General features: G+C 31.6%; 1 protein-coding gene across 3 annotated transcripts; it reads left to right on the top strand.

Annotated features, from left to right (window-relative positions):
• Nucleotides 1–2,463: 2,463 nt before the first annotated feature.
• Nucleotides 2,464–7,987, top strand: LOC110663631 (CDP-diacylglycerol--inositol 3-phosphatidyltransferase 1). 3 transcript variants are annotated; one of them, XM_058144095.1, is made up of 12 exons: nucleotides 2,464–2,877; nucleotides 3,185–3,340; nucleotides 3,458–3,547; nucleotides 3,749–3,833; nucleotides 3,936–3,985; nucleotides 5,084–5,123; nucleotides 5,244–5,288; nucleotides 5,384–5,449; nucleotides 5,566–5,680; nucleotides 5,770–5,826; nucleotides 5,922–6,020; nucleotides 7,733–7,987. In XM_058144095.1, exons 3-12 carry the CDS (start codon nucleotides 3,481–3,483, stop codon nucleotides 7,790–7,792), a joined length of 684 nt encoding a protein of 227 aa, XP_058000078.1. In that variant the 5' UTR covers nucleotides 2,464–2,877; nucleotides 3,185–3,340; nucleotides 3,458–3,480; the 3' UTR covers nucleotides 7,793–7,987. The 3 variants fall into 3 exon arrangements, with proteins under 3 accessions (XP_058000078.1, XP_021678704.1, XP_021678703.1); XM_021823011.2 differs by having other exon boundaries at nucleotides 2,465–2,877; nucleotides 3,210–3,340; XM_021823012.2 differs by lacking the exon at nucleotides 3,458–3,547 and having other exon boundaries at nucleotides 3,210–3,340.
• Nucleotides 7,988–14,343: the final 6,356 nt, after the last annotated feature.

The following is a 14,343-nucleotide window of genomic DNA, read 5'->3' on the forward strand; positions in this document are numbered from 1 at the left end:
GAATTAAAACATATATTATAAATGTTATCTGTTAAACGGTATATATAAGCACTATTTATTTATAACAATTTTTTTTTATTGTAAACTCTTCAATAGAGTCAGGAATGTGTTTTAAATTTAACTTTTTTAACATTGATTATATGTTTTATAAAAATTAAAATAAAAAATATAAACTGCCAAAAAACACATGACTAAATTTTTTTATAATTATAAGAAGTCGTATATGCTCATGCCAATAAGTTTTAATTTAGTAATATTGATAATTATTTTTAGAATTATAAAATTATAAATTTAAATTATAAATAAAGTCTAATTAAATCTATAACCATAATATATATTTCCATAAAATATTTTCATTATCTATCAAATCAGAATCTTTATAATATTTATATCTAAAAATTGACAATAATCCCAATTATTATTAGATGTATCAATATTAAATATGAAAAAAAATATTATTGGATTTATAAGCACGTTGGTTTCAGCCGATATTTAGCTTTAACCTTGAAAAATTTAAGTTGTATTGCCTTGTGGAAAATTAGGCTAGTTTTCTAGAAAAGTTTTCTAAAAACCCTGAAAAATAAAATTTTGTGTTGTTTATTTTCTAAATAAAGAACTGAAAAACTAAGTTTTCAATTTTTCAAAATTTAATTAAGATTTAGAACATTTAAAATAAAAGTTTTGTTTTCCAATTATTTTAGAAATGGAAAACAATGACATTGTTATAATCAAATTATACTATAATTTTTTTAATAATTAAAATTGGATAATTATTTAAAAATAATTATTTACAATGATAAAAAAATTATTTTATTATAAAATATATGAATAAAAAATATTAAAAATTTTAAAAATAAAATAAGTTTTTAAATATATTTTATAATGATTTATTTTTAATTGTGAAATATAAGAATAATTATTTATTTGAGTTAGAAAATTGTTTTCTATATTCGCATATTAACACAATTTCCATATTTTATTTTAGTTTCCATAAAAAATGAAAAGTAGAGCTTTCTTAAAAAGTGAAAAATGGTAAACAAAAAACTATTTTCTACAATTAAATAGGCCCTTAGTATCACAACCTTGGCAATAATAGCAAGATCCTATTAATCACATTTACATATGCAACTACCTTCGTAATGGTGATGCCTATGATTGGATGACCAATCTCAAAATATTGAATAAAATAAATAAGGAGGAAATATAGAAGAAATAAATCCAAATTAAAATCACTTTCTCTCTTATTTAATCATGGCTTTGTAATTTTTGTTTCATCAATATACTTTTATTTTCATTAACTTAATATAGTAAAATCTTCTTAATTCAAAAAAAATTATATATATTATTATATAATTTATAACAGTAATTTTAAATATGTATTTTGTGATATATTACATTATCATTTAAAAGATAAGATTTTCATTTTAATTAAATTGATATATTACAATATCTTTACTTATTTATATTTTTTTAAACACTTATTATTATATTATATTTTTATTTTATTACATTTAAGTTAATAATTAAATTAATTATAACATATAAATTTTTGTGAGGAATAATCTAATTAAAATATAATAATTTCAAAATTAATAAATGTTTCTTATTTATAAAATTAACTAAACTAGCATTAAAATTAGTATTCGAACATAAACAATTATATTTAATATTTAAATTTAAATTATAAATAAAAATAATTGTGTTATAAAATATTAGTTATATATAAAAGTACAAATAAGGGGGTGAATGTGTAAATGGATAAAAATACCCTTAATTTTTATATTATTTATAATATTAAAATTCTAACATCATAAAAAAAATAATTAAGCTAAAAATTAAAAATAAACATATTATCAATCATTAAAAAAAGAAAAATAATAAAGTATTTCTTTATTAGAAAAAAAAAATATTTTTCTAGTACAATATTTTATCCTAACTTGATAAGTAATGTAAATAGGATCCTAACTTGATATGCCACATTATGGGGCATACTTAAACCACTTCAATGGATGCCAAGAACATTATCAAGGCATAAAGATATCCTTCTTCCTTTCAATTGAAGGAATTGTAAAAGATATCTTGCGTTTATCCCAACAGTTATGCTATGTTAACTTCAAGTATGTCAATAGGAATTACAACAAGGCAACACATAGCTTGGCTAGAAAATTTCTCGCGGATACCGTCTTCTATTATAATCCTTTGACCCGAACAAACTTTGTTTTGTTCTTTATGCCTCTAAGGCAGTAATGTAATTCTGTCTTTGAGGAAAAAAAAAAAAAAAAAAAAAGGAAACCATGACATGCTGGCTGGCAGCTTTATATTAACGCAAATAGTTTTGACAAATGAGTTGTCGTTTAAAAAAGCGACATGGAATTTTTTCTTATAAAATGCCAGAGATGAACTGTTGACCGTCCATCTTAGGGGTTCATCCACAACCGTCAGATTGGAATATAAAAAATGTATCATTCGGCAAGCTTGGCCTTTTACCACAGGCCATTTTAGGAGAAACTCTGTGGTCAACTCGTTTTTCCACCGTCCGTCCCATCGTTGGTGACGTCACCCGTCCTCTCCGAACTACGATACAATCACTGCACGCCGCCTTGCAAACTCCACAGAACCACAACAATCTAGCTTGGCTTCACCTGAAATTTCTTCGAAAATTTAGATCGAAAAACCCAAAACCACAACTTTCTCTCCCCACTCCGTCAATTTGGCGAAGTGCCCAGGCACCTGAGCGCCGCCGAACGCTTCCCGAACATCTGGTAGCTTTCCTTCACTTTCCGGCGAGGCTTCGGTGACGAACTTGAAGGTACAGCAGATTTAAACCATATTTTCTTCTCTTTCCGGGGGAATTGCTGAGAAATTACTTCTGAGCAGGTAAATTCTTGCACCTCTTCCTATTTTAGCTAGTCTTGTTTTATTGTGAGAAGTTGTTCTAGATTATTTGATTGAAGTGTAAGGCAGAAAAATAAATTGATGATTCTAATCTTGAGGAAGTGTCGTGATTAATGTTGTTGTTTGTGCTTTATAGTGATTGTCTTGGTAACCTTGAAATTGAAGTTGAATTCATTGGATTGTCATTGAATGAAAAAGGCTAAATCTTTGGACATAATCTTCATCTTTTATGATAATGTGAAGTTTTGATACAGACGCTATTTAAATCCTTAGTTTCATTTCAATTCAGTGTCTCCATTATGAAAACTATTCAGATTTACGAGGACACTGTCTTTGCTCCGTGAGAAAGGATCGCTGAAAGAAAAGAATCTAACAGAAAACAGATATTGTTTGGACTGACCAAGGATTTCTGCCTCCAATCATCTTTCCCTCTGCTCCTCCTCAGGTTTGGATCAATTCACTCTTCATTTGCATTCTTAAGCTAATTTTTTTGTTTTATGTTTTTTGCATGTCAGTTTAATTTCTCTCTCTCTCTCTCTCTCTCTCTCTCTCTCTCTTGCAGTTGTGTTCTGTATAGAAGATTTAATGGCCAACAAGTCAAGACCAAAACCTAGCAAATTAGCTGTCTACCTTTACATACCCAATATTGTTGGTTGGTTTTCTTGTGGTCTACTTTTATCCCTTTTTTGTTGTATCAAGTTTGGAATGTTCACCTCTGTTCTTTTGTATGCTAAGAAGAGTGGTTTGCATTTTATAGGAATATTTAATGTGTGTGCATGTATACGTGTGATATCTTGCTGCATGAGTTAATGTTTACACTTTTTAATTATCTATGGGTGCTATGCGAATGCAGGGTACACAAGGGTTCTCATGAATTGTTTTGCTTTTGCTATATGCTTTTCCAACAAAAGGCTTTTCTGCCTTCTCTATTTTATTAGGTGAGAAATGACACTCAATGAAGTTTATTCAGATTTTGATCTTCACTATCTTTGGGTGTGCTAAAAGGGAGCTCTAATATGATTGGTATATTCCTGTTTCAGTTTTGTATGTGATGGCATTGATGGTTGGTGTGCCCGTAAATTCAATCAAGGTACGGGTTCTTTTATAGTTTACTTATTGGCTGCCATATGAAGCAGGGATAATAAAAATCCATACGTGTATAATACTTCAGTCCTTTCTGTTTTGAATTTTGCACTTTAACCCTCCACTTTTAACTTGATCATGCTATAGCAGTTGAGTTTCAATTTCAATAATACTAAACATTTTAATCCCTCAAATTCTTAATTTTTGCACTAATAGTATTTAAGGACTAAATTGTATGTTTTTTAAACAACTGGTACTTAAGTGTTTTTCTAGCAAAACCTTTGGCTGGGTTAAATTATCTTTATGAAATTTTTATGTTATGTAATTAAAAAGTTGATGTTGATTGAATTAATAAATGGGTGTCTAGTGTTTTTGGCATGCAGTGGCAAAAGAGTTACATTGAGAATTTTCATATTAATTGTTAAATTGTTTAGCTAGAATTGTCTTTGGCACAAAAAGTTTGTTGTTAGCTAGATATTGCTAATTTTGTTGCATCAGCTAGACCTGGCCAGCGGTCTGGTCCGGGCCAGATCTGCTGGCCTGTTTCTGGTTCAACTGTTAGGGTTAATCTGGACCAGACCAAGGGTACCACCTTAGTTTTGGTCCAAGTTTTAATCAAATCCAATGGTTGAAATTTTTAAAATTTTTAAAATGAAAAAAAACCAGTTCTGGCCTTGACCAGACCTACTGATTCCAGTCCGGTTTTGGTCAATCCAGGTTTGACTGATTTCAGTCCAGACCATGGTCAGGTCTAGCATCAGCCATAGGGTTTTATTTTGCAATATTTACTTGTGAACTTTTTACGCTATCCTGATAACATATGGACTTGCATTTTAATTAGATGGCATTGTCATGGATATATTCAACTAAGTTTGCAGCCAACTTCAGGATGTTAGAATGTTAATCTTTACTAGTTAGAGGCTTTTTTACCTGAACACGTACTGGAGGGCCTTCTTCTGTTAGGAGGATCATAAACGATAAATCTTAAAAACTGCTATTCCATGTTTTCTGGTGTAATGGTTCATATATTTTCAACAGAAACTAATAGTTGCTTGTGAATAAATACCTAAGATCAAATGTCTAATTCATCTTTCCTCATTTCCAGTATCAACTTTTGGAGCTGTTTTGGATATGGTGACTGATAGGTGAAATTCTGTCTTTCTCAACAGACACACCTATTTGAATTTAGCTAGTTTTTTTTTCCATCCTTTTATTTTGAGACTTTTTATTGCATGACTGATTTAATAAACATGTTTTGCATCCAGGATTAGCACTGCTTGTCTACTTGTAATGCTTTCCCAAGTATACAGGTAATTATTTTTATCATTTGTTTCATGTGTATTACAATTGCAAGAATGCATATGTGTTTCTAGTTGATCTCTTTTATTTGATTTGTTTTATGTAGACCTGGCTTGGTTTTTGTGTCATTGCTTGCCCTGGATATTGCTAGCCATTGGCTGCAGATGTACAGGTAGCCTTCCTTTATAAAAATGTATAGTTTATTCTTTTAGACATGGATGACACTGGTCATACTCCTTAATTAGAGTTTACTGTATATTTTCTGGATCTTTGATACTTTAATTGCAGCACATTCTTGTTAGGCAAATCTAGCCATAAAGATGTGAAAGACAGCTCTAATTGGCTTTTCAAGGCTTACTATGGAAACCGGATGTTCATGGCTTATTGCTGTGCAGCATGTGAGGTAAGTAGAGCTTCAGTTTGTCTATTTGCTTGTTAAATTTTTTATGTTACTGCCATTGTTCTCTTTATCTGACTTTATTAATTCTGCAGGTTCTGTATATAATATTATTTCTCATTGCGAAAAAAGAGAATGAAAATTTGATGGATGTAAGCCTTATAATTTGGCAAGCATAACCTTTTCCCCTTTGCTTGTATATAGGATTTCCCTTGGTTTCTAATATTTTCTTCTACCTTTCTTTCAGGTCTCTATAGAATCTATTAAAGAGTGCTCACTTATCTCTTTCCTACTTGGCTTAAGTTTGTTTGGATGGGCAATCAAGCAAACCGTAAATGTCATTCAGGTAGCAACTAATACCTTTTATCATTCTCTGGTAACTTGTTTCTTCAAATCCTTTTGACAATCAAAGGATTACTGCATGTTGATAGATATTTAAATTCTTATCCATTCTCTTAATCGATAAAATGGCACTAAGCTTTCCTGAAATTGATTTTATAAGTTGCATATTCAAAATTTACTCTATGAAAAAAAAAAATGGAACATCATCCAGATATTGAATCAAAATTTGAATGTTTTAATCTAATTTAATAGAATTTTTTCATTGACACTTAATATGGATTATAGATTTACACATGGTTTTTATTGATTTGGAGAAGGCTTATGATAGTGTTCCAAGAGATGTCTTATGGAATGTGTTAGAACAAAGGAGTATATCTATTAGGTATATACAAGTGTTGAAAGATATGTATGAAAGAGCAACTACTATTGTGCGGATAGTGGGAGGGGACACAAAAGATTTTTCGATCTCAATTGGATTACACCAATGATCAGCCATAAGCCTTACCTTTTTACATTAGTTTTAGATGAATTGACAAAACATATACAAGAGAGTATTCCTTGGTGCATGATGTTTGCGGATGATATTGTTCTGATAGATGAAACACGAGAAGGAGTCAATAGAAAGCTAGAACTTTGGAGAAGTACTCTAGAGTCAAAGGGTTTTAAGTTAAGTAGAACGAAGACAGAATACATGCATTGTAAGTTCAGTGAAGGCCAAACTGGTGATAGGGAAGTAGTTAGTTTGAATGGAGTGGTATTGTCTCAAAGTAATCACTTTAAATATCCAGGCTCAGTCCTTCAAGTAGATGGGGGATGTGAGGAGGATTTAGTCATAGGATTGAAGCCGGATGGTTGAAGTGGAGACGTGCCACGGAAGTTTTATGTGATCGTAAGATCCCCAATAAGTTGAAAGGAAAATTTTACCGTACAGCCATAAGATCGGCTATGTTATATAGTAGCGAGTGTTGGGCACTAAAAGAGTTGTATGCGTCTAAGATAAGAGTTGCAGAGATGAGAATGTTAAGGTGGATGAGTGGCTATACTAGACTAAATAAAGTAGTATTAGAGAAAAGGTAGGAGTGGTGCCAATTGAAGATAAGTTGAGAAAAGGGAAATTGAGGTGGTTTGGTCATGTGAAGCGTAGATATACGGAAGCTCTAGTTAAACAAGTAGAGCACATTAGGTTAGAGGATAGAAAGAAAAAAGGGGTAGACCTAAATTAACTTGAAGGAGAGTAGTACAACATGACCTAGAAGTATTACACATTTTTGAGGATTTAATCCAAAATCGTTTAGAGTGGAGAAAGCAAATCCATATTGCAGGCCCCAAATTTTTGAGATAAAGGCTTAGTTGAGTTGAGTTTAATAAGGATTATAGTTAACGTGTTAATTTACAAGGTATGTTAGTAGTTGTTAAAGCAGAGATGTTGGAACTCCTAGACAAGTGTTAACATACCCATTGTCATAATGACTAATTTGAGTCCAACTTATTACTTGAGTTCATTGTTATCGAATTAAATGAACTTGGATCTGCTAACTGATTAAAACCACAAAATTGTCTCATTGCATCTAGTCTACAACCAATGAACTGGGTTATAAATTAGCGTATAGATTTGGAGACAACACTATTTTCTGTTACTGTTAAGTGGGTAATTTATTTCCTTCAAATTAGCTAATTTAATTAATATGGATTTTATGGAATTCTTTGGTGATTCAGATGAAGACAGCAGCTGATGTTTGTGTGCTGTATGATATCGACAAAAAGGAGAAGCATTAATGTGTTTTTGGCATTGATAGCCTGTCACAATGTTTAAAGTGACGTACAAAAGTACAAATTTTACTTTGTGATTTAACGGAAAAGTTTTACATACATGACTTTCTTTCAATCGTCTAATGGCTTAAATAGCTTGATGCTGATGGTACAATAACTGATTTTTCACTTATCAATTGTAAGCTGAACATTGATGGCTTTCTTCTTTCTCTCTCTCTCTCTCTCTCTACCATTTTATCTAATGATGATTTGTTCACCTACCAAAGAACTTCCCTAGGTACTCTCTTACTTTGTGTCTTGGCTAAGGTGAGTTTTAGTGTATAAAAATTCTGTTTTAATTCTCAGTGGATGTGCATGAGTCTCCCCTTTTGTAGGTGAAATAAGGATGTACTTATAGGCTTTGTGAATTAAATTAAGAAGCAATTTCACCACCAAAAGGGTAGGAAATAAGGCTATTATTCCTCCTTTTTGGTGGGATTCCTTCCCTCTTTTCTAATATTATTTTGGGTCGATCACTTCCTAAATAATAGAGATTGTTTCCTCAGATCTAAAACACCCCTATGGCAAGCACATTTTTGTCAAAACCCCATTCATACCCTAAGAGTCAACTAGGTCGGTGATACATTTCTCCGTATGTTCATTGGTATTGGTTTTCATTGTTAGACCTCTCACATGCTCAAACTATGCATGCATGCACGCATTAGTGTAAAAATAGACATCTACGGTTTATTTTACTGTCTCTCGACCTATCCACGAGTAATCCACCAACTCCCCTCCCCTCCCCTCCCTTCCCTATTGGCTATCAATCTCTTTAACTTGTCTCTCAATTGAGTCTCCCCACCAGCTTTCAGTCTCAACCCGTCTCTAAGCACGTTGTCGCCATCCCTCATCCGTCATGCACTGTCCACCAATTGGTCTGTTTAGCATATGGTAGAATCTTAGCACGTATGTAACACGGAAACGGAAACGCAGACACGGGGAAATGCGAAAATGGACAAGGGGAAATTGCATTTTAAAAAATATAGGAAGTTGAAACGTGGGAAAACGTGTAAATATATATATATATATATATATATATATATATATATATATATATATATATATATATAATCATGAAAGATGTTCAATAATAAATAAAGTTCAAATCAACATTCAAATTCAACCATAAAAATATATATTTAGAAATACATTTTTAGAAGTTTTATACTTATAAGAAATAAACATTAATTACAACACATTCAAATGTTTAAAAAAGAAAAGATAATGAAATTTATGACATTTCCTCTACTTCACTGTCTTTCTCCTTCTCCATGCTTGTAGTTGCATTTTCATAAAAAAGAATAGACTCTTAACTCTGGTTCATCCAATGATTGGTTGGCAAATTTAAGAACTCCCACATATTTCATACTCCCAAATTGATCACCACCAACATTCCACAATTTTGTCTTCTCATCATAATATTGGGAGGAGTTTCTCAACAGAAGACGAAGATTATTACGAATAAAAATCAAGTCCTCTGCACGTTTTGGAGTTAATTTATTCCTTCTACATGAATGAATGAAGGAATAAATACTCCAATTTCTTTCACAACAAGAGGAGGAAGTAGGTTGTCCAAGCACTTTAAAAGTCAACCTTTGAAGTAAAAATGCATTGGAACCAAAACATGCCCACTACTTCCTAGAATTTGTAGCATACATACTTCCAATAGAATCAGGATCTGCAAAAGCTCCACTTTTCAAAGAAAAATTTGCAAATTCATCATTTGCACTAGTTTGCTCATTTTCATTAGAAAAAATCATCCTAAAGCATTTAATTCTTTCAATTGATACTTCTCCATCCATACGAGGATGCACTCTACCTTCTCCCTCTTGAAGTCATTTTTCACTATAAAATCTTCAAAAATAAGAAAATAAATTCAAAAAATAATATAAAAAAATTATAACAAGAAGATGAGTATGTAAGTTAGAAATTTACCTTGGATTTAATGAATGAGCCAAACAATGAAAGGGAGTGTTGCTCTTTGCCCAAAGATCAACAAGAATTGGATGAACCACATAATAGAAATGAGAAAACCCATCTGCCTGCTTTCCTTCATGATTAAAAATAACTTTCTTCACCTTTTCAATCATAGAATCTCATAACTCATAAACCAAATGAATGCATGGTTTGTCTATGTCACAAACTCTGATAATGTTATAAATGGGCCCTGTAAAAGTAAGAATGTAATCAACTTTTTCCCACCAATTTTCATCTACCGCTTTATCACGAACAAATATAGCTTTGCCTTGGCCATCTTCTCAGTATTGTGCCCATTAATCACTCATAACCATTGCTTGTAGAGCACACCTAATGAGTTTAAATCTTTTAAGCATCACAACAATAGAAGCAAAACGAGCGTCAGCAACTGAAAGCAATTTCAAAGAGCTAAACCGATTATAAATTGCAAGCCTCATGGAATGATTCATTATAAAATTCTTGATTGCAAAGCATCCCCTTAGATTTCAGTGATCCAGTAACACACATCATAAGTTTCTTAATTAGTTTCTTGATTAGTTTCTAAATTTTTTGCTGCACATATATTTTTTAAAGCAAGATTAAGAGTGTGCACAACACAAGGAGTCTAATAAATATGTGGAAACACTCACTCAATGATTTCTCTAGCATCTTTACAATTTGAAGCATTATCAGTAATGCCTTGTATCACTTTTTGATGACCCACCTCATCAATTACTTCTTTTAGCAAATTAGCAATAAATTGCTTATCTTTCACTTCACCAGAACAATATACAGATTTGATAAACAGGGGGCCAGACTCATAAACAACCATAAAATTAATCAAAGGCCTCCTCTGGGGATCACTCCATCGATCACTCACAATACTAACACCCTTTTCCAATCAAGTGCTTTTAATTGGTTCAAGCAACCTCTTTACATTTGTTTTTTCTTATTGAAGTAATGTAGTTCTCAATTTGTTATAACCAGGTGACACATAACCACCCAAAGCATGATTAGCAACAAAAGAATAAGAACTCACATAATAAGGGTTTTTAGCAAAATTAAAAGGTAGACCCCCAGTGTAGAATATTTTAGCAATCTCTGCATCTAATTGAGCTCTAGTTTGCAATTCAAAAGCTTTACCAAGAGGAGAATTATTAACTCTTCTTTTCTTCAAAGCTACTGAAATTTTTGGTTCAATTATATTCAATGAAGGAACATAAGTTGTACTAATAGGCAAAGGAACTCGCATATATTGTGAATTGATAATTTTGTTTATTGCCTCATCCTCCTGTTTCCTCATTTCAGAAATACTATCATTCATCACTTTTTTACACACACCAATCTCTTTTCCAGTAATTTTCAATAAATGAGCCCTCACTCTAGTATAAGTCTCTTGTTTTTCTTGTCCACAAAAATTACACATCCGTTTACAATTACCCTCCCCTTCTCCAGTTTTCTCAAGTTTGGTTACAAATCTTCACAAAGGATTAAATTCTTCCTCCCTAGTTTTCGAAGAAGTGGCACTAGTGCTATTTGCTTGGGTAGAATTAGAGTTCGAAGAATCTATTCAAATATTATCCTATCAAAATGACAAAAAGAAAATGCAATTTCATACAATTTACAAATTATTTAAACAAATTATATACTAAGGATTAAAGCACAATGCAAATTATATATTAAAAGATTAAAGAATTAAATAATAGAATTGAATAAATTGACTATAAAATTATTATGAAAAATTTTAATATATAATATGATGATAAATTAAAACAAATTATATTAAACACATTATATATAAATTATTAAAAAATATAAAATATATTAATATAAAATACAAATTTTGAATGTTGGAATTTTTTTTTATTTATCATTAATTAAAATTTAAACTCTAAATTTTATAGTTTTAAAAATAACTTTAAAAATATATTTACATTTCTCCTTAATTTCCTTCAAAACTTTGATTGTAAAAATATGGTAAATCTTGAAAATTTTTAGTGAATTTGAGAGAAATTTTTTTATCTTCCTTTTTTAAAAAAAAATATTTATGATAGCTCTGCAAATTTGGTTTGAGAAAAATCTAATTATGGAATATACATTTAGAGAAAAAATTTGATATTAAATGTGATAAATTTATGATTAATTAATGGAATAAAATTATAATTAATTAATGGAAGTTGCTTAATAAAATTATTTCACAAAGAAATTAAAAAAGGAAAATAATAAATTAATGATAAGGAAAATAATAAATTAAATAATAATAAATTAATCAAACAATCCCTATATAAACCTAAATACCTAAATGTGATGGAGGATGAGAAAAGAGTGTACGATCGAGAATAAGAAAGGGGAACTAGAAAAACCAATTGATAGAGCAGGCAGAGCGCAGATAGAGAGAAAAGAAGAAAAAAGGGAGATGCCATTTTTACCTGTGATGCTGTCGTTCCTCCCCTTCTGCTTCTTTTTCTTCTTCTTCTTCTTCTTCTGTTGATGAGGATGGATAGGGCAAATCAGAGAATGAATAGGGCAGATGTAACGATCGGGTTCCAATCACTAGAGGAATTGTTCGCTTTGGCCGTAAGCCTCACGGTTTTGTTCCATAGGTGGAATGGAGAACTTCCCAGGAGGTTACCCATCCTAGGATTTCTCTCAAGCGAAAACGCTTAACTCTGGAGTTCTTCCAACTCTCTAAGCCATTCTATCAAAAGGCGCCTCTAGTGATTAATACCCTTATTTTATATTATATTACTTTTCACTCTCATTCCGACGTGGGACGTATTTTCTATCTTTCAGGGAGCTTTTTGCCGCGTTTAACGGAATCACTGGGGCACTGCCTTAGGGCCTTGTGGCTTTTCTAGGTGACTTAAATATGGTTTTACACATCTCAACTGTCTGGGCAGACACTAGTCACCGAAACAGTGGAATGTACAGTCCCATAGGTAGAATGGAGAACTTCCCAGGAGGTCACCCATCCTAGGATTTCTCTCAAGCAAGCACGCTTAAGCCTGGAGTTCTTTTAACTCTCCAGGCCATTCCACCAAAAGGCGCCTCTAGTGATTAGTTCCCTCATTTCATATATCATTACTTTCCACTCCTATTCCGATGTGGGACGTGTTTCCCATCTTTTAGGGAGCTTTTCACCGCGTCCAACGGAATCACTAGGGCACTGCCTTAGGGCCTTGTGGCTTTTCTAGGTGACTTAAATATGGTTTACACATCCCAACTGTCCGTGCAAACACTAGTCATCGGAATAGTAGAATGTACAGAACTAATAAACATATGGGTGTTACGACAGACCAGAGAGAAAAGAAGAGAAAGGAAGATGCGATTCTTACCTGTGATGCTGCCATTGAAGGTTTGATCCTTCCCTTCTTCTTCTTTTTCTGTTGATCTTGATTGTGAATGTGAAGGTGCGATCTATTTGCGATTTTAACCTACCCATTTTCCTCTTTTTTTTATTTTCTTTAAAGAAACGCGTTTTTGTCTCTGGAAATGCCAGAAACGTATTTCCGATTTTTAATATTTTCGAAAATGGCCCAAAAATATTTTTCAGCCGTGTCAGGTCATTTCCTCATCGGAAACGTTTCTGACACTGGGAAACGTGATCCAGTGCCGTTTCCATGCTTCATAGCTTGGCACAACTGAGTTGGTTTCAGCCTTGGGATTCGATGCTCTTTGGTTTCACAATTATTTAGAGTAGAAAAAAAAATTTGGGTTCACTGCTATTCCCGCTTGCTATTTTGTGTGGTTACTCAAAGTTTCTTTTATTTTTTGTTGTTTGATTCTAGATTCTAATTGAAGGTAATAATATTGATGGAGGAGATGTTACTCTATATATGTTAAGCTGATGCCTACTTGAATGCATAATACGCAAAAACTGTGTAGATGATAGAAATAAGTAAAACTTTAATCAACTTAGTAGTTTTTATGGTTAATTTTGTTTATTATTTTCTTTTATGATTTATTCAAAGAATTAATGTGTGAATTTATATTATTATTATTTTCATTTAATTATTTTAAAATCTTGAAAATTTCTTTGCTGTGGCATATTTTAAATATATGATATTCAAGTTCGGATACAAGATCTAGAGTCTCTTTTCATTAAATGTTCTAGTGAAAATATAAAAAAAATAATTGTGTTTGGCTATTATGCAAGTGTAGTAGTAATCGATTTTACCAAGTATAGTCGTTTGGTGGTTAATCTGATAAGATGGCTTTGTCTCACCTGGATTTTGACTTTCTATGCTTACATTGATGACTAAATATTGTTTCTATTTGGAAGTGTTAATGAATTGACGGTGGGTCATTCAATAGTGCATCTCACGTAATGTCATCTCGAACGTGATTTACTATGAAGTTGAGTTAAATCGAGGATATCATTTAGTAACTTTGGGCGTAAGGAGGCTCTATTATTATATTTAGAGAGCCTTATTTTTGGCAATTAAAAAAAAAATCGATTTTGAGATGGGTACAAATAATAACATATAAATTCATAAATTCTAGATGGATTTAGGACTAATTTGAATAATAAATGTCTAATGAGTTTAGATTTGGATACTTTA

Source organism: Hevea brasiliensis, chromosome 1 (assembly GCF_030052815.1).
Source record: "Hevea brasiliensis isolate MT/VB/25A 57/8 chromosome 1, ASM3005281v1, whole genome shotgun sequence".
NCBI classification, from domain to species: Eukaryota; Viridiplantae; Streptophyta; class Magnoliopsida; order Malpighiales; family Euphorbiaceae; genus Hevea; species Hevea brasiliensis.

Excerpts from the sequence above, each read along its gene's own strand:
- LOC110663631 (XM_058144095.1), top strand. The coding sequence starts at position 3,481 with ATGGCCAACAAGTCAAGACCAAAACCTAGCAAATTAGCTGTCTACCTT. Across the intron at positions 5,450-5,565 it reads CATTGGCTGCAGATGTACAG|CACATTCTTGTTAGGCAAAT; the intron begins GTAGCCTTCCTT and ends CTTTAATTGCAG. Across the intron at positions 5,681-5,769 it reads ATTGCTGTGCAGCATGTGAG|GTTCTGTATATAATATTATT; the intron begins GTAAGTAGAGCT and ends TTAATTCTGCAG.